The sequence below is a fragment of the Myotis myotis genome, unplaced genomic scaffold (genome assembly GCF_014108235.1).
Source record: "Myotis myotis isolate mMyoMyo1 unplaced genomic scaffold, mMyoMyo1.p scaffold_m19_p_44, whole genome shotgun sequence".
Taxonomy (NCBI): Eukaryota; Metazoa; Chordata; class Mammalia; order Chiroptera; family Vespertilionidae; genus Myotis; species Myotis myotis.
The window spans coordinates 181,838-195,747 of record NW_023416351.1 but is presented as its reverse complement, the minus strand read 5'-3'; the positions used below and the strand labels follow the sequence as shown (position 1 = coordinate 195,747).

At 66.3% G+C, this 13,910-nt stretch overlaps 1 protein-coding gene across 3 annotated transcripts; it reads left to right on the top strand.

The window, feature by feature from the left end:
• The first annotated feature begins 5,817 nt into the window (after positions 1-5,817).
• On the top strand, positions 5,818-12,328 carry DIPK1B (divergent protein kinase domain 1B). 3 transcript variants are annotated; one of them, XM_036307047.1, is made up of 5 exons: positions 5,818-5,966; positions 8,697-8,831; positions 10,198-10,305; positions 10,431-10,589; positions 11,142-12,328. In XM_036307047.1, exons 1-5 carry the CDS (start codon positions 5,904-5,906, stop codon positions 11,946-11,948), a joined length of 1,272 nt encoding a protein of 423 aa, XP_036162940.1. In that variant the 5' UTR covers positions 5,818-5,903; the 3' UTR covers positions 11,949-12,328. The 3 variants fall into 3 exon arrangements, with proteins under 3 accessions (XP_036162940.1, XP_036162939.1, XP_036162941.1); XM_036307046.1 differs by having other exon boundaries at positions 8,694-8,831; XM_036307048.1 differs by lacking the exon at positions 10,431-10,589 and having other exon boundaries at positions 8,694-8,831.
• Positions 12,329-13,910: the final 1,582 nt, after the last annotated feature.

The window sequence follows — 13,910 nt, the reverse complement described above, 5'->3', positions numbered from 1 at the left end:
GTGGGTGCGTGTGCGCATGTGTGTGCGTGTGCGTGCGTGTGTGTCTGAGTGAGCCCCGTGCTGGGTGGGGGACTCCAGCAGCAGTTGGGCCCAGGCAGAGGCAGACTCCCTGGGCTGTGGCCGCAGGGGCTTGGGGTCCAGCGGAGACCCCGACACTGATGGGGAGGTGGGGGGGGGGGTCCTGGTCCAAGGCGGAGGCCCAGCATGGAGGGGGTTCGAGTGAGCCTTCAGGTCAGAGGCCGCTGAGAGGGCCGCCTGAGCTGGGAGGTGGCGGGTGGGAGTCCCGACAGAGGGCAGCCTTGGCTACGGCTCCCAGGCAGAGAGCGCAGGCGCATTCTGGGACTGAAAGAAGGATGGGGCTGGGGGTTCCTGAGAAGGAGGCCCCACAGAGGCCGTGCCGGGAGGCGGGCGGGGGGCTCCCTCCCCGGGCACTGCCCCAGGCTCCTCTGGGTCGGTGCTATTGCAGGGGTGAGGGGGACCTGCCTGCACCCGTGTCCCCCAAGCCCCCAGCCCCTGGGAGGCCGCGTCTCCCTCAGCTACCCCCAGGCTGGGCTCTGTGCGGGGGCCACCGGAGAGCAGCCCCCGAAGTCGAGCCTGGGCAGGGTCTCCTGCAGGACGCTGTCCGGGTTCGTGATTAGGGAATGGCACCCGCCAGCCTGTGGGGACAGACGTGCGCCAGCTCTCGGGGCCGCCGGCGGCGACCGGTTCCATGACCAGGCCCTTTGGGCAGCAGAAGCTGTGCGGCCCTCACCCGGGCCCCGGGCCCACCCAGCACCCCAGCGATGCCGCCGCCTGCCGAGACGCCCCCCCAAGAAGCCCAAGGTGTCAGAGGGGGGAGACAGGGACACGTCTTCCTGAGCCGAAGGGCAGCTCGTTGCCGTGGTGACGGTTAGACCGTTAGGCAATTTCTCTCCGTCAGCAAGGCCAGAACCCAGCGTTTAACACCTTTCGGACCACATAGAAATCTCTAAGACATATGCCAGGGACCACACGTTTTTGGGCAAACTGCACGTTATTTAAATCATCATAACTACAGATCATAATGCACTTTAGGTGCTGTTTTTCAATAATTATAACATTTTTATTTACAAAAACAATTAAACAAACAATTAAAGTTCCTGGTACTTTTTTAACGTATGGTACTGCGTAAAACATTTTCCAAAAGCGCCAGGAACTTGAAGGCGAAGACTATTCGAATGACCAAAATGCAATGTAACTGCAATGCGTTATGGGTTCGTGCAATTACATAGTTTTTCGTAGATTGACCTGCATGGTGTCCACCAATGAGATCGCTTCATTCGATGTGGACAGACAGGGTGTTGGCATCTACGGTCCAAACAGATGGCGCGAGAAACACGCGAAAGCTCGTGAGCGGCAGGAAAGGTGTTAGAACTCCGCTCAGAGCGGTGGCCCCCAGGACCGGGCTGAGGACTCCAGTTCTACTGAGAAACACGATCAAAGAAAAGTGACCCATGTACATACATGACACGCAGGCCCTCACGTGTGTGCCGCGGGCTGTGTGTGACCGTGTGTTCACGGATCATAGCAATGCTCAACACTGGAAGGCCCGGACCCCAGTGAGGGCATCAGCGGGGTGGCGAGGGTACAGGAGACGTTTCTTTATTCTCGCCCATCTGATCGCTGTTTGTCTCATAGAACATACAATCAACCCATGTCGTTCAGAACACGTGCATCGCCCCAAAGGAACCCCCAAACCCTGCAAACGCTCCCCACCCTCCCCAGCCCCCGGCAACCTCTCACCTGACTTGTGTGTGTAGAGTTTTCTCTTCTGAAAGTTTTAAATCCGGGGAAGCATACAACACGGGGAAGCATACAACACGGGAAGCATACAACACGGGAAGCATACAACACGCGCCTCTGTGTCTGCCTCCTTCACTGAACGTGTTTGGGAGCTTAAGGGGCGCGTGTTGCAGCGTGTGTCAGAATCCAGTCCCTCACGCTGAGTGCCGTCCCGCTGTGTGCGTGGCTCCGTTCACACAGACGAGCGTCCTGGGTGGCAGCTGCCTGTGCCTCCGCCCGGAGGATGGAGGACGTGGACGCCGGCAGGGCTGGCTGAGGAAGCTGCCCAGCCCTCTCCCTGCGCTCAGCCTCCTCTCCCCCCACCCCCCACGGGCTTCCACCCTCCAGAGCCTGCAGGAGGGGGCGGCTGGCCCTGGGTTAGGCCTGTGGACACAAATCGGAACAATGGCTCACGTCCTATTTCGGGCTCGTCCAGACTCCGGGGTGAGGACCTGCACATACCGACATTCACTGTACAAAACACAGGGTCCCCGTGGGCCGGGCTGTGGCCTCTGCGCACTCGGCCCCTCTGCCTGGAGCTGCGTGCCTCCCCGCCCCACCCCCCCCCCATCCTTTGGGTCGAAATGCAAATATCACCCTCCCAGGCCTGGCCTGGGGCTGAAGGCGTCCCCGCCACAGGTGGGTTCCCCATTCTTTTCTTTCCCCCTTTTTAAAACAAAACAAATTTTTATTGATTTCAGAGAGAGGAAGGGAGAGGGAGATAGAAACATCAATGATGAGAATCATTGATTTGCTGCCTCCCGCTCGCCCCCTACTGGGGATCGAGTCTGCAACCCAGGCCTGTGCCCTGACTTCCCAATCGAATCCTGACCTCCTGGTTCATAGGTCAAGGCTCAACCACTGAGCCACGCCTCCCTGAACACCTGCCTGCAGGGAACTGGGTGACCTCTGACCTCAGTCTAGAGGTCATCAGGGTGGGGCAGTGGGCTGGGCTGCGTCTGGAAGGGCAGTGTGCCCGGGGCCTGCGTCGCCGTTTCTCCTGCACATACTTGTGCCCGAGGCTGAGGGTGCCGGACCCTGGAGTTTACCTGGACGTGTGGCTGCTCAGAAAAGACTAGTTTCCCCGCCTTCTTCGCAGCAAGTCAGGTCATGTGGCTAAGCGCAGGCCAGTGGGGTGTGAGCAGCAGAGGCTGGCGTTTCCAGGTCCTTCTTTGCTTCCCCGCTGCTGGGAGCAGTGTGGGGTGATGCTGGGGCGCAGTGTGGGGTGATGCTGGGAGCAGTGTGGGGTGATGCTGGGCGCAGCGTGGGGTGATGCTGGGCGCAGTGTGGGGTGATGCTGGGGCGCAGGGCTGTGTGCAGGGCCCGGGCGGCCAGGTGGAAGGACTTCGCGTTCCCATAGCTTCGGAGGCTCACACTCAGCTGCACGAAGGAGAAACCCCGCTTCTCCTGGCATCAGCCCCTAGTTTGGGGTTCGGACTCCTGGGCTGCAGTGAGGGGGACAGTCTGCCCACAGGCTGTCCTCCCAGAACCCTGGGATGTGGGTAGAGAGGGCCCGGCCCGGCATTGACCTGGCTCCTGGCGAGCTGCCTGCCTGGGACTGTGAGCGCCTCTCGGGCCGTGGGCTGCACCCCACGCCTCCTGCCGCCCTGGGCGCCGTCTCCTGGCCCCTGAGGCTAAGGGGTGGTCTGGTGCCTCTTTGGTTGCAAAAGCCTCCCCATCATGGGCCGGGGGCCAAGCCGTAGGGCCCGCCCTCACCTCCCACTGCCCACAGGCCCCGGGCTGATTTCTGACTCTCCCTCCTGAGCTGGGCCAGGCCTCCAGCAGTCGTCCCCCCCCCCCACTTTCCTTCCCCACCTCCCAGCCCCAGGCCTCCCCCCCAGGCCTCCCCCCCAGGCCTTCCCCCCATCTCGGCCCCAGGCCTTCCCCTGTGTCGAGCCAGCACGGCCAGGGCATGCTCAGCCCCAGGGCGCCTGATGTGCCGCCCGTGCCAGCTCAGCCCGGTTCAGTGACCCTGAGAGGGGGCGGTGAAGGATGGAGAAAAGACAGGCAAGAGAAGAAAGCTGGGTCTGGGTGGGACGCTGCTCCCAGATGGAGAGACAGCACCAGGGACCACAAGCCGTGTCTTTATTTTATAGCAGATGCCACGAGGCAAAGTCAGGGCGTGGTCAAGATGTTTACAACGTTCTCGGGGTTTCGATCCTACTCAGTTACATGCACCTGAACTCTATCGAGCCCACATCACTCAGGCACGTGGGGCCACGTGTTCAGACCACAGGTTCAAGCTCACAACTACAGCTGTTGGCTATCACTGTGCTGGGAAGGCTCTGCCCTCCATGCTGGGACTTGCACGTGGCCATGAGAGGACTGTGCCCTCTCATCAGTCCGAGGCTTGAACCTGTCCAAACCCTGTAGCCGCTCTCCACATTCCCCCGTCCCGGCTCCAGACCTCCCCCCTACCCCATCCCTCCCCCCTGCCCCAGGCACATTACCATCAGCTGCCTCACCCCCAAGCTCCCAGGCCTTCCATAACTTGTTTCCGAAGCCCGTTTCTTCTAGGAATTACTTTTCCTACCTCTGTGATCTACACCCCTCTCCCCCAATAAGAAAGAAAAAAAAAGATTTCTGACTCCCCATCCCCTCCTCCTGGTCCCCTCAGGCAGCTTGCCCCCGAATGTGGCTGCCCAGAGAGGGGGCCTCTGTCGGGTGGGCTGTCTGGAGGGACGCTGTCCAGATTTTTTGGATGTTCCAGATCCCCCCACCCCGCCCTCCTGAGAAAGGCCCTTCTTCCCCCTGGAGGCCCTGTGGCTTCTCCTGTGGGACCAGTGTGGCCTTGGACCTGAGGACAGTGCCCTCGGTTGAGGACGGGGTGTCCAAGTGTGGGCCACGTGATTCAAGGTGTGGGGGTCGCGGGCCTCAGTCAGAAAACCTTTGTGACCGGGTTAGGCCAAGCCTTCTTCGATCTGTCACACACACGACGCTGACGCCGGGACAGCTCAGAAAGGAACACCCTGTGCTCCAGGAGGCCCGGGAAGGAGCCCGCGGGCGGCTCAGTGGGCGGGTGTCTCCCTGCCCCGAGAGGTGGGAAAGGCGGCCGCTGATTCCCGGCTTGGTTCCCGCGGGCGCAGGCCGGGGTGGGGCTCCATCCCCAGTGAGGGGCGAGCGGAGGCAGCGATCCATGGTTCTCTCATCATGGACGTTTCTCTCTCCCTCTCCCTTCGTCTCTGAGATCAATAAAGAGAAAACGGAAGCGACAGCCCAGAGGCCTGGAGAAAACCTTCCCGATCCCCTGTGGGGTGTGGACTCGCATCAGGGGACAGAAAGCACCTCGCAGCTCAGCTCGAGAGCCAGGAGCCAGCGCCGAGGAGAGGAGGGAAGGCACCCTTTGCCCCAAGGCGCACGGGCAGCTGCCCCGCAGCCCGGGGAAGGCCAGGGCGGGGCGGCGGGGACGGGCCTGGGGGACACGCTGGACTCAGGGCCGATCGCACCCAGGACCCGGGCTCCCGCCGCGGAGGGACAGGGCTCGGCTGCGCCTCTGGAACCAGTGGCACCCCCCAGGGTGAGGGGCTGGGCGCCCAGCGTCGGTGCCCAGGTGCCCAGGCCGCGGGGCAGGGGCGGGCTGCTCAGGGCTCTGCCCAGGCGCCTCCGGTGCGAGCGCCCACGGCTGCGCGGGGAACGGTGCGGGGACTTGTCCTCTAAGACACGGAGGAAGCCCCACTCGGGACCTGTCCCCACAGCGCCGGGCTCCCCGCCCCGGACCCGCCGCAGGGCCTGAAGGAGGCCGCCCCGCCCCCGGGTGTGCGGGAGGCTCCGGGCTGGGGGCGCGCGGCGGGGGGTGCGGGCACCTCCACCCGGACCGGCTCCCCGCTGCGGCGCCCGCCCTCCTCTCGGGTCCCCGTTCCTCCCCCCGCCCCTGAGCATCCCCTCCCCGCCCTCCTGTCCCCGCCCCTCCCCCTCCCTCCCCCCGCTCTGCCACCGCCTCCTGCCCCCTCCCCCCGCGTCCCCGAGCAGCGCCCCCCGCCCCCGTCTCCGCGGAGGAGCGCGCCCTCGCGAGAAGGCGGCGGGAGAGCGCGCGCGGCGGCAGGAGCGCGGCCGTTGCGGACCGGCCCGCGGGGCAGCGGGGGAGCCGAGCCCGGGCGCCCACCATGCGGCGGCTGCGGCGCCTGGCGCACCTGGTGCTCCTCCGCCCCTTCGCCCGGGGCCCGCAGGTAGGCGCCCCCCGCCCCCCGCCCCCCGCCTCGGTGCTGGGCGGAGGCCGCGCGTGGGGTCCAGCGGGAGCGGGTGGGAGCGGGGTCGGGTTCAGGACGCCGGGTGCGTGGCCGCCGGGCGCCGGGGCCGGGATGCGCCGGGCGGGGGAGGGGCCGGGCGGCGGGGGGCCGAGCCGCGTGGTGGGGCCGCAGGACCCGCTCCCCGAGGCCCAGAACCGCTCCTCTGTCCGCCAGCGAAAGACAAGGCTCGCTCTGCAGCGGGAACTCGGGGCGCAGAAACGCCCCAAGAGGGACCTCCCCCACCTCCCCCAGGCACCCCGCGGGCGTTTAGGGGGCGCCTGACCCCGGGTTGACCTTGCCAAGGCCTGTCCTCGCCAGGCCCTCCGTCTGCAGGGAGCCCGGTGCCTTGGGCGCTGGCTGCGGGGGGGGGGGGGGGGGGGTCCCCCCCGCGGGGCGGGGGGGTGGGGGGGCGGTCCGAGCCAGGCCCGAGGCGGAGCCGAGCGCTCCAGGCACGTCTGTGACCCAGGCCTGCAGGTCGGCCCGGTCCGAGCCTTTGGGTCCCAGCAGGAGGCTGCCCCGGGGTGGCCTCCTTGGCCCAGGGCCCCCCTGAGCTGCTCCGCTCCGGGGAGACTGGGAGCCCCGGGCCATGTGGGTGACGTGTCTGCCAGACGCCCTGTGCCCGCCAGGGCCCGTGGGGAGCCCCCACCCACCTCCCCATGCTCTGGCCCCAGCCCTGATGGAAGGGGCGGCCCAGCCCTGCAGAGTGGGGGGGCACAGCGGCTGCAGCGGGAGGGACCCAGGGGCCCCCTGGTCTGAGCCCGCTCCGCCGCCCTCAGTGTCAGGCCCGCCCGGGTGGGCAGTGCGTGTGGGGAGCCACCTGTGGGCGCAGTCATGGTGCTGGCCTGTCCCCCAGCACCCAGCACCCTCCCCCCTCCAGGCTCCTGCACAGGAGGGAGGCCTGCCCCGCCCAGGGCTCCCTCGGGGCAGGAGGAGGGGGTCGGGCTGCTCCTGGCGGAAGGGCCCACGGGAGATGAGGACCTGGGGTTCAGCCCTAGTCGGCCAGAGGGGTCAGCGCCCTGGAGGGACCTGGCGCCTGGAGGGCTGGGGTGGGGAGAGGGCTGTGCGGGCCCCTGCAGGCTCCTGCAATGGCTCTGTGACGCCTGGTCGCCCCCCACCCCACCCCCACCCGCGGGTCCAGCCTGCCCTCCTGCCCCCAGGACCCCGGTGCTGAAAGCCCACCCAGGCCCCGCCCAGTGGGAAGTACCCCCACAGCCACAACACCCCCAGCTGCTTGCCCCCCCCCCCCTCGCTTTCCTGTTTTTCCTTGTGAACAAATCTGACGGAAACAGGCGCGGGGCAGGGACAAGTGGCCTCAGGCCCAACCTCCTCACCGGCTCCAGGGGCCCCAGGCCCCGCCCGCTGCTCCTCAGTGTCCCCCGAGGCGCCCAGGCTGCAGGGTTGGGGGGCGTGGCCAGTGCCGGCCATGGTGCCTCCTCTGAGGACAGGCTGGCTATCGATGATGCTTCTCTCTCATCATTTTTCGTCTCTCTCTCCTTCTCCCTTCCTCTCTCTCAAAATCAATGGAAACATATTTTTAAAAAGAGAAAAGAAAAGAAAAGCATCAGTAGGCGGCCTCCTGCACGCCCCCTACTGGGGATGAGCCCGCAACCCAGGCTGAGCCCCATCGGGAATCGGACCAGTGACCTGGTTCACCGGTCGGTGGTCAGCCACGGCCACTCCGGCCGGCTGTGCCTGGTGTCCTCCGCGGAGCGTCAGGCCTGCAGGGTCCATCGCGGCGGGCGGGCGGGCGGGCGGGCGTCAGGACCCCTCCTTCCCGAGGCGGGGAGACTCCCGCCTGGAGCGCCCGCCGAGTCCGGTCGCCTGGCAGTGGCCCTGGGCTGTGCCCCCTTTGGCTGCCGGGAGTGTGGGTGTGGGAGGCCCGGGCTCCAAGGCTCGGCCGACTGTGCGGCCGGGGCCCTGCCCTCTGCCCTCTGCCCTCTGCCCCAGCGGCCTCCGGGGCCCAGCGGGAACTCTCCCCCCGCTGGAGGCCGGCGCCTGCCCGGCGTTCTCCGCCCACTCTCATCAGAGGTCGCTACGAAATGAGGGCAAGACAGGAGGGAGATGTGTAAAACCACTTTATTCGGCAAAGTACAGAGCTGACTCCCCTCTGCCCCCGTTTTGAAACTGATTTTCTACCTGCCCGTGTGTTTATTTAAAATGTATTTTTATTGCCTGGCCGGGTGGCTCAGTGGTTGAACGTCGACCTGTGAACCTGGAGGTCACGGTTCGATTTCGGGTCAGGGCACAGGCCCGGGGTGCGGGTTTGATCCCCAGTGGGGGCCGTGCAGGAGGCAGTGGATCAGTGATTCTCATCATTGGTGTTTCCATCTCTCCCTCTCCCTTCCTGCCTCCTGCACGCCCCCTACTGGGGATCGAGCCCGCACCCGGGCATGTCCGACCCGAAATCGAACCGTGACCTCCAGGTTCACAGGTGGACGTTCACCCACTGAGCCGTGCTGGCCGGGCTGCCCATGTATTTACAGCCACAGCCTGGGCACCTGCCCCCACCTCCGAGTGTGTGAGCCGAGGGGTGGGAAGGTGGGGAGGCCCCCGGGCGTCCCTGGGCCGTGCAGTGCTGGTGCTGGGGCAGGGGGCCCACGGAAGGCTGGGGTCTGAGAGGGGGTGACACCCCCAAACGTGGCGCTTCCCCCGTGTTCCCTCCCACAGCAGGGCCGGCTCCCGGGCCTCAGGGTCAAGTACGTCTTTCTGGTCTGGCTGGGCGTCTTTGCGGGCAGCTGGCTGGCGTACGTGAACTACTCGTCCTACACGGAACTCTGCCGCGGGCACGTGTGCCAGGCGGTCATCGTAAGTGTCCCCGTGGGCCGGGCGTGGGCTCCGTCCCTCCCCGTGCGGCCTGGGCGGGCCAGGCAGGGACCCGCCGTCCTCTGAGGCCCTGAAGTGGGTTTAGGAGGGACCCTCCGGCTGGCGGAGGAGGAGATGGGGTGGTGGGAGGAGGGCTGGGCTGGGGGCGCCCTGCAGGCACCCAGGGGGGCACGGCTGGTGCCAGGGATGGACAGAAGGGCGGACTCCAGAGGTTTGGGAGGGAGACGGGAACGGGCAGATGCTGGTGACCTTGAGGGCCCCCAGCTGCCTCAGAGCCTCCGCAGCTCGTCCAGGCCACACCCGGAGGGCAGGCCCCGGGCTCAAGGATGGGGTGCTGCTCTCCGCCTCCCCAGCGCGGCCCAGACTGCAGACGGGAAACGGGCCTCGAGGACACACCGCCCACCGCAGCCTCCGTGCCCGCCCGCCCGCCCGCCCTGGCGGCGCCTCTCAGAGCAGCCTGCCGCCCACGGTCCCTGGCGGCCACCCTGGGGTTTGCTGCAGAGCAGACCCCTTGGGGTGGGGGCCTCCCTCCTGGGGGTGGGGGGTGCGGTTTTGGATTTTCTGTTTTCCCTTCCCCGTCGGGGCTGCCACAGCCGACGCCGCCCTCACATGGAGCCCAGGCCTCAGCCTGGTTTTGTCCCGTCCTCCCTCCTCCCCGAATGGATGGCGCTGTGCTCCCTTGCCTCTGCCTCCTCCGGGCCCGGCTGGCCAGGCCTGGGCTCCATGGCAACCGAGGGCACCTCAGAATCCACTCCGGTCCCTGCAGAGGGAAGGGCCGGCTCGGCTCCCTCACCCCCCCGCCCTGTTCCTGCCCAGCAGCTACTCTGGAGCCGACAGGATGGCTGCTGAGAGCTCCCCGCTGTGCCTCTGGCTGATGGGTGGTGGGGGTGGGAGGGGCTGCAGGGGACAGACAGTCCAGAGAGGCGCTGGGGGAGCCTGCCTGCCTCAGGAGGGGGAGGCAGCCGGACTGCATCACTTACCCAGCTGGCACGTGCCCGCTGGCTGTGGGCTCTAACCGGGCACCTGGGCAGCGGTGAGGGTGCGTGTCTGTCCCGGCCTGGCTGCTTGCTCAGCAACTGAGCCAGGAGAAGCCGGTGTCTCCGGGACCGAGGGATGGTGCAGGGACAGACGGAGAGCTCAGTGCGGAGAGCGCAGTGAGCTGGGCAGGCGCCAGCATTGGGGCCCTCTGAGGAGCATGTGGCCCAGGAGCCAGGGGCCCTGGCAGACGTGATGAGGGCTTCGGCCACCGCCCAGGGGTACAGCATGTAAAGGGGGGGCTCGGGGCGGCCAGCGTTGGAGCCCCTGAGCCCCGTCTCCCAGGCCACTTCCCAGCCTGTCCTCCTCCTAGTGTGACCAGTACCACAAGGGCATCATCTCGGGCTCCCTGTGCCAGGACCTGTGCCAGCTGCACAAGGTGGAGTGGCGGACCTGCCTGTCCTCTGTGCCCAGCCAGCAGGTGAGCCCGGGGCGGCCAGGCCAGGGCCGGGCCGGGAGGCCTCCCCCGCGGTCGGGGGGCCTGGCTCAGAGGCCTGGGTGCAGCGGGAGGGGGACTTCTACATGGGGACCCCTGCGCCCACCCAGGTGTACAGCGGGCTCTGGCAGGGCAAGGAGGTGACCATCAAGTGTGGCGCCGAGGAGGCGTCGGAGGCGGCGCCCCGGCGGGAGCTGGTGCTGTTTGACAAGCCCGCACGGGGCACCTCCATCCAAGAGTTCCGGGAGATGACCCTCAGCTTCCTCAAGGTCAGCGGCTCTCGGGGGGCTGCGTCCAGTCCATGCCCAGGGGCGTGTGCACAGAGCAGGAGGCAGGCCTGGTGGGGCCTTCCGGGGGTCAGGCTTCTGGCTGGGCCCCAGCTCCAAGCATCAGGCTCGCCCACGAGGCAGGGAGCACCCTGCTCCCAGGGTGTCAGTAGGGAGAGCAGGGCTAGCTGGGTGTGCACGGGAGGTGGGGTGAGAGCAGGAGAGAAGCGACTGGCCCTGCCCAGCAGGCTCTCACCTCCGTGCTGAGGCGCCCACCCCCCAGCCCCTGAGCCCTGATGGAGACACGGGGACACAGTCCTCAGAGCAGCTCCAAGAGATGCTGGTGGGTGGGCAGTCAGGGTGGGCTTCCAGGAGGCGGCAGTTGGAGGCTGGGCTCCTCTAAGCTGTTGGATGTGCTGGGTCCTGGGTGCAGCCCACCGGCCAGCACCGGGGCACCTGAGGGCCTGGCACCCACACCAAGGCCGGCGTCCTGCCACCTTAGCCACACCCTGGCTCTGAACCACTGTCCCCCTTTCGTTTGGCCCCAAACTTCAGGCAAACCTGGGAGACCTGCCCTCGCTGCCCGCGCTGGTGGGGAAGGTCCTGCTCCTGGCCGACTTCAACCAGGACAGCCGGGTGTCGCTGGCCGAGGCCAAGTCGGTGTGGGCCCTGCTGCAGCGCAACGAGTTCCTGCTGCTGCTGTCGCTGCAGGACAAGGAGCACACCGCCCGGCTGCTGGGCTTCTGCGGGGACCTGTACGTCACCGAGGGCGTCCCGCCCGGCTCCTGGCACGGGGCGGCGCCCCTGCTGCGCCCGCTGCTGCCCCCCGCCCTGCACCAGGCCCTGCAGCAGTGGCTGGGGCCCCCGTGGCCCTGGCGCGCCAAGGTGGCCATCGGCCTGCTGGAGTTCGTGGAGGAGCTGTTCCACGGCGCCTACGGGACCTTCTACATGTGCGAGACCACGCTGGCCAACGTGGGCTACACGGCCACGTACGACTTCCGGATGGCCGACCTGCAGCAGGTGGCGCCCGAGGCCGCCGTGCGCCGCTTCCTGCGCGGCCGCCGCTGCGAGCACAGCACCGACTGCACCTACGGGCGCGACTGCAGGGCCCCCTGCGACCAGCTCCTGCGGCAGTGCAAGGGCGACCTCCTGCAGCCCAACCTGGCCAAGGTGTGCGAGCTGCTGCGGGACTACCTGCTGCCCGGTGCCCCCCGCGAGCTGCGCGCGGAGCTGGGCCGGCAGCTGCGCACCTGCACCACGCTCAGCGGGCTGGCCAGCCAGGTGGAGGCGCACCACTCGCTGGTGCTCAGCCACCTCAAGACGCTGCTTTGGAAGACCATCTCCAACACCAAGTACTCCTGACGGCCGCCCACGCGCCCGCGGGGCTCCCGCCGGGACTGCCGGACAGGACTGCCCGTCCCCCGCCCGGGCCTTCAGCCGCCCTGGCCCCGAGCCTCCTCCCTCCTCGCCCGTCATGGGCAAAGGCGAGGCTGCAGGGGCTGGGCCGGGCTGTTGTGTCCAGCCCAGGGGTCCTGTGACCAGGGGCCCCCTCCCCGTCCCGCCCTTCCCCAGGGTCCAGCAGCCCAGATGGAAGGACTGTTGAGCAGGAAGGAGGGGCTGGAAGGGGAGGCAGGAAGGAGGACCTGGAACCTACCAAGGGCTGGCCAAGGCGACCCGCCCAGGCTGAGTTGGGTTTTGTTACTTTCAAGATCATCGGATGTAAATAAATAGCTTTTCTGTGAGTGCTGTTCCCCTCACTGTGCCCTGGACCAGGCCCCCTGCCGCCCAGACCACCCCTGGCCGCCTGGGCCTGCCCTCGCCTCCTGCACAGAGCACTCCAGTTCAGGGTCACGGCTACCAGAGGCCTCAGGGGCGGAGTCTGCCTGGCCCCACTCCTAGAGCCAGCCCTGGGTAGTTATCTGGGATGAGGGGGTGACAGGATGCTGGAGGCGGACCTTCCTGATTGGTCCAGCCCCCACCTGAATGGGGCCCGGGCCCAGCTAACACCCGTGTTCCTAGCGCTCACCCTCCCGCCTCCTCCTCAGACACCGGTGTAACGATTGCCCGCGGATCCCCGTTGGGGTGCAGTCCACGTGTAGGACTGCGTTCTGGGCAGTTAGAAGCTCCGCTCGCCTTAAAGCAGCGGTTCTCAACCTGTGGGTCGCGACCCCTTTGGCGGTCGAAAGACCCTTTCACAGGGGTCGCCTAAGACCCTCCTGCATATCAGATATTTACATGACGATTCATAACAGCAGCAACATTAGTTATGAAGTAGCAACGAAAATAATGTTATGGTTGGGTCACAACATGAGGAACTGTATTTAAAGGGCCAGAAGGTTGGGAACCGCTGCCTTAATGTGGGGCCACTTAGATGTGGAATTTTAAGTGTTAATATGTTTATTGATTTCAGAGCGGGAGATCGAAACCAGTGAGAATCATTGATCTCCCCAGCTGGGGATCAAGCCTGCGGCCCGGGCATGTGTCCCGACTGGGACTCTGCCCCTGGCCTCCTGGGTCGTAGGTGGACGCGCAGCCACTGAGCCACTGGCGGGGCTAGCTGTGGATTCCCCTCAATAGGCTGTATTGGAAATTGTGATTTTGCAAGTTTAAGAAAACAGCCAAACCACAGCCTGGAGCCGTGGTCGGCAAACTGGCTCGCGAGCCACATGTGGCTCTGTGGCCCCCTGAGTGTGGCTCTTCCACAAAATACCACGTGCGGGTGTGGGTGCACGTACGGCCCAGGCGCAGAAGTTGGTTTTCGGCCTGGGAGAGTCTGTTTTGAAGAAGTACTGTGGATATTTGGCGCTGTTGACTAATGAGTTTGCTGACCACTGGCCTAGAGGTATGAAAAAACCCAGAAAAAGGTGTCCTGAGTGCCTGAAAAGTTACCCTATTTGGCAGTGACCTCTCGTGTGTCCGTTATGTTTAGGGTGAGAACGTAACCCCAGTGACACGGGGACCCCTGGTGACACCAGGGTGCTGGAGGTGCCCCCTCAGAGCAGAGCAGCCAGGCCGGCACAAGGACAAGTGGGCCTGCTGGACACGTGCCCAGGGAAGTGTGTGCAGCCACGGGCGCTCCCGGTGAAAGACCCTCTACCCCAAGCAGCTCGGGCAGGGTCACTACAGAGACCCTCCCAGACACCACTGGGGTCAGAGGAAGGCTGCTCGCCCGGCCAGGTTCCCAACACAGTGCCGTCTCCACCCCGTGTCAGGCCAGGAAGCGGCACAGGACTGGGCAGGAGGGGACAGGCTTTGAGCAGGACCCCCAGCTGCCGGTCCCGGGCTGTACAGGAGGCGAGAACCTTCCCCGGGCAGCCCTGTCGA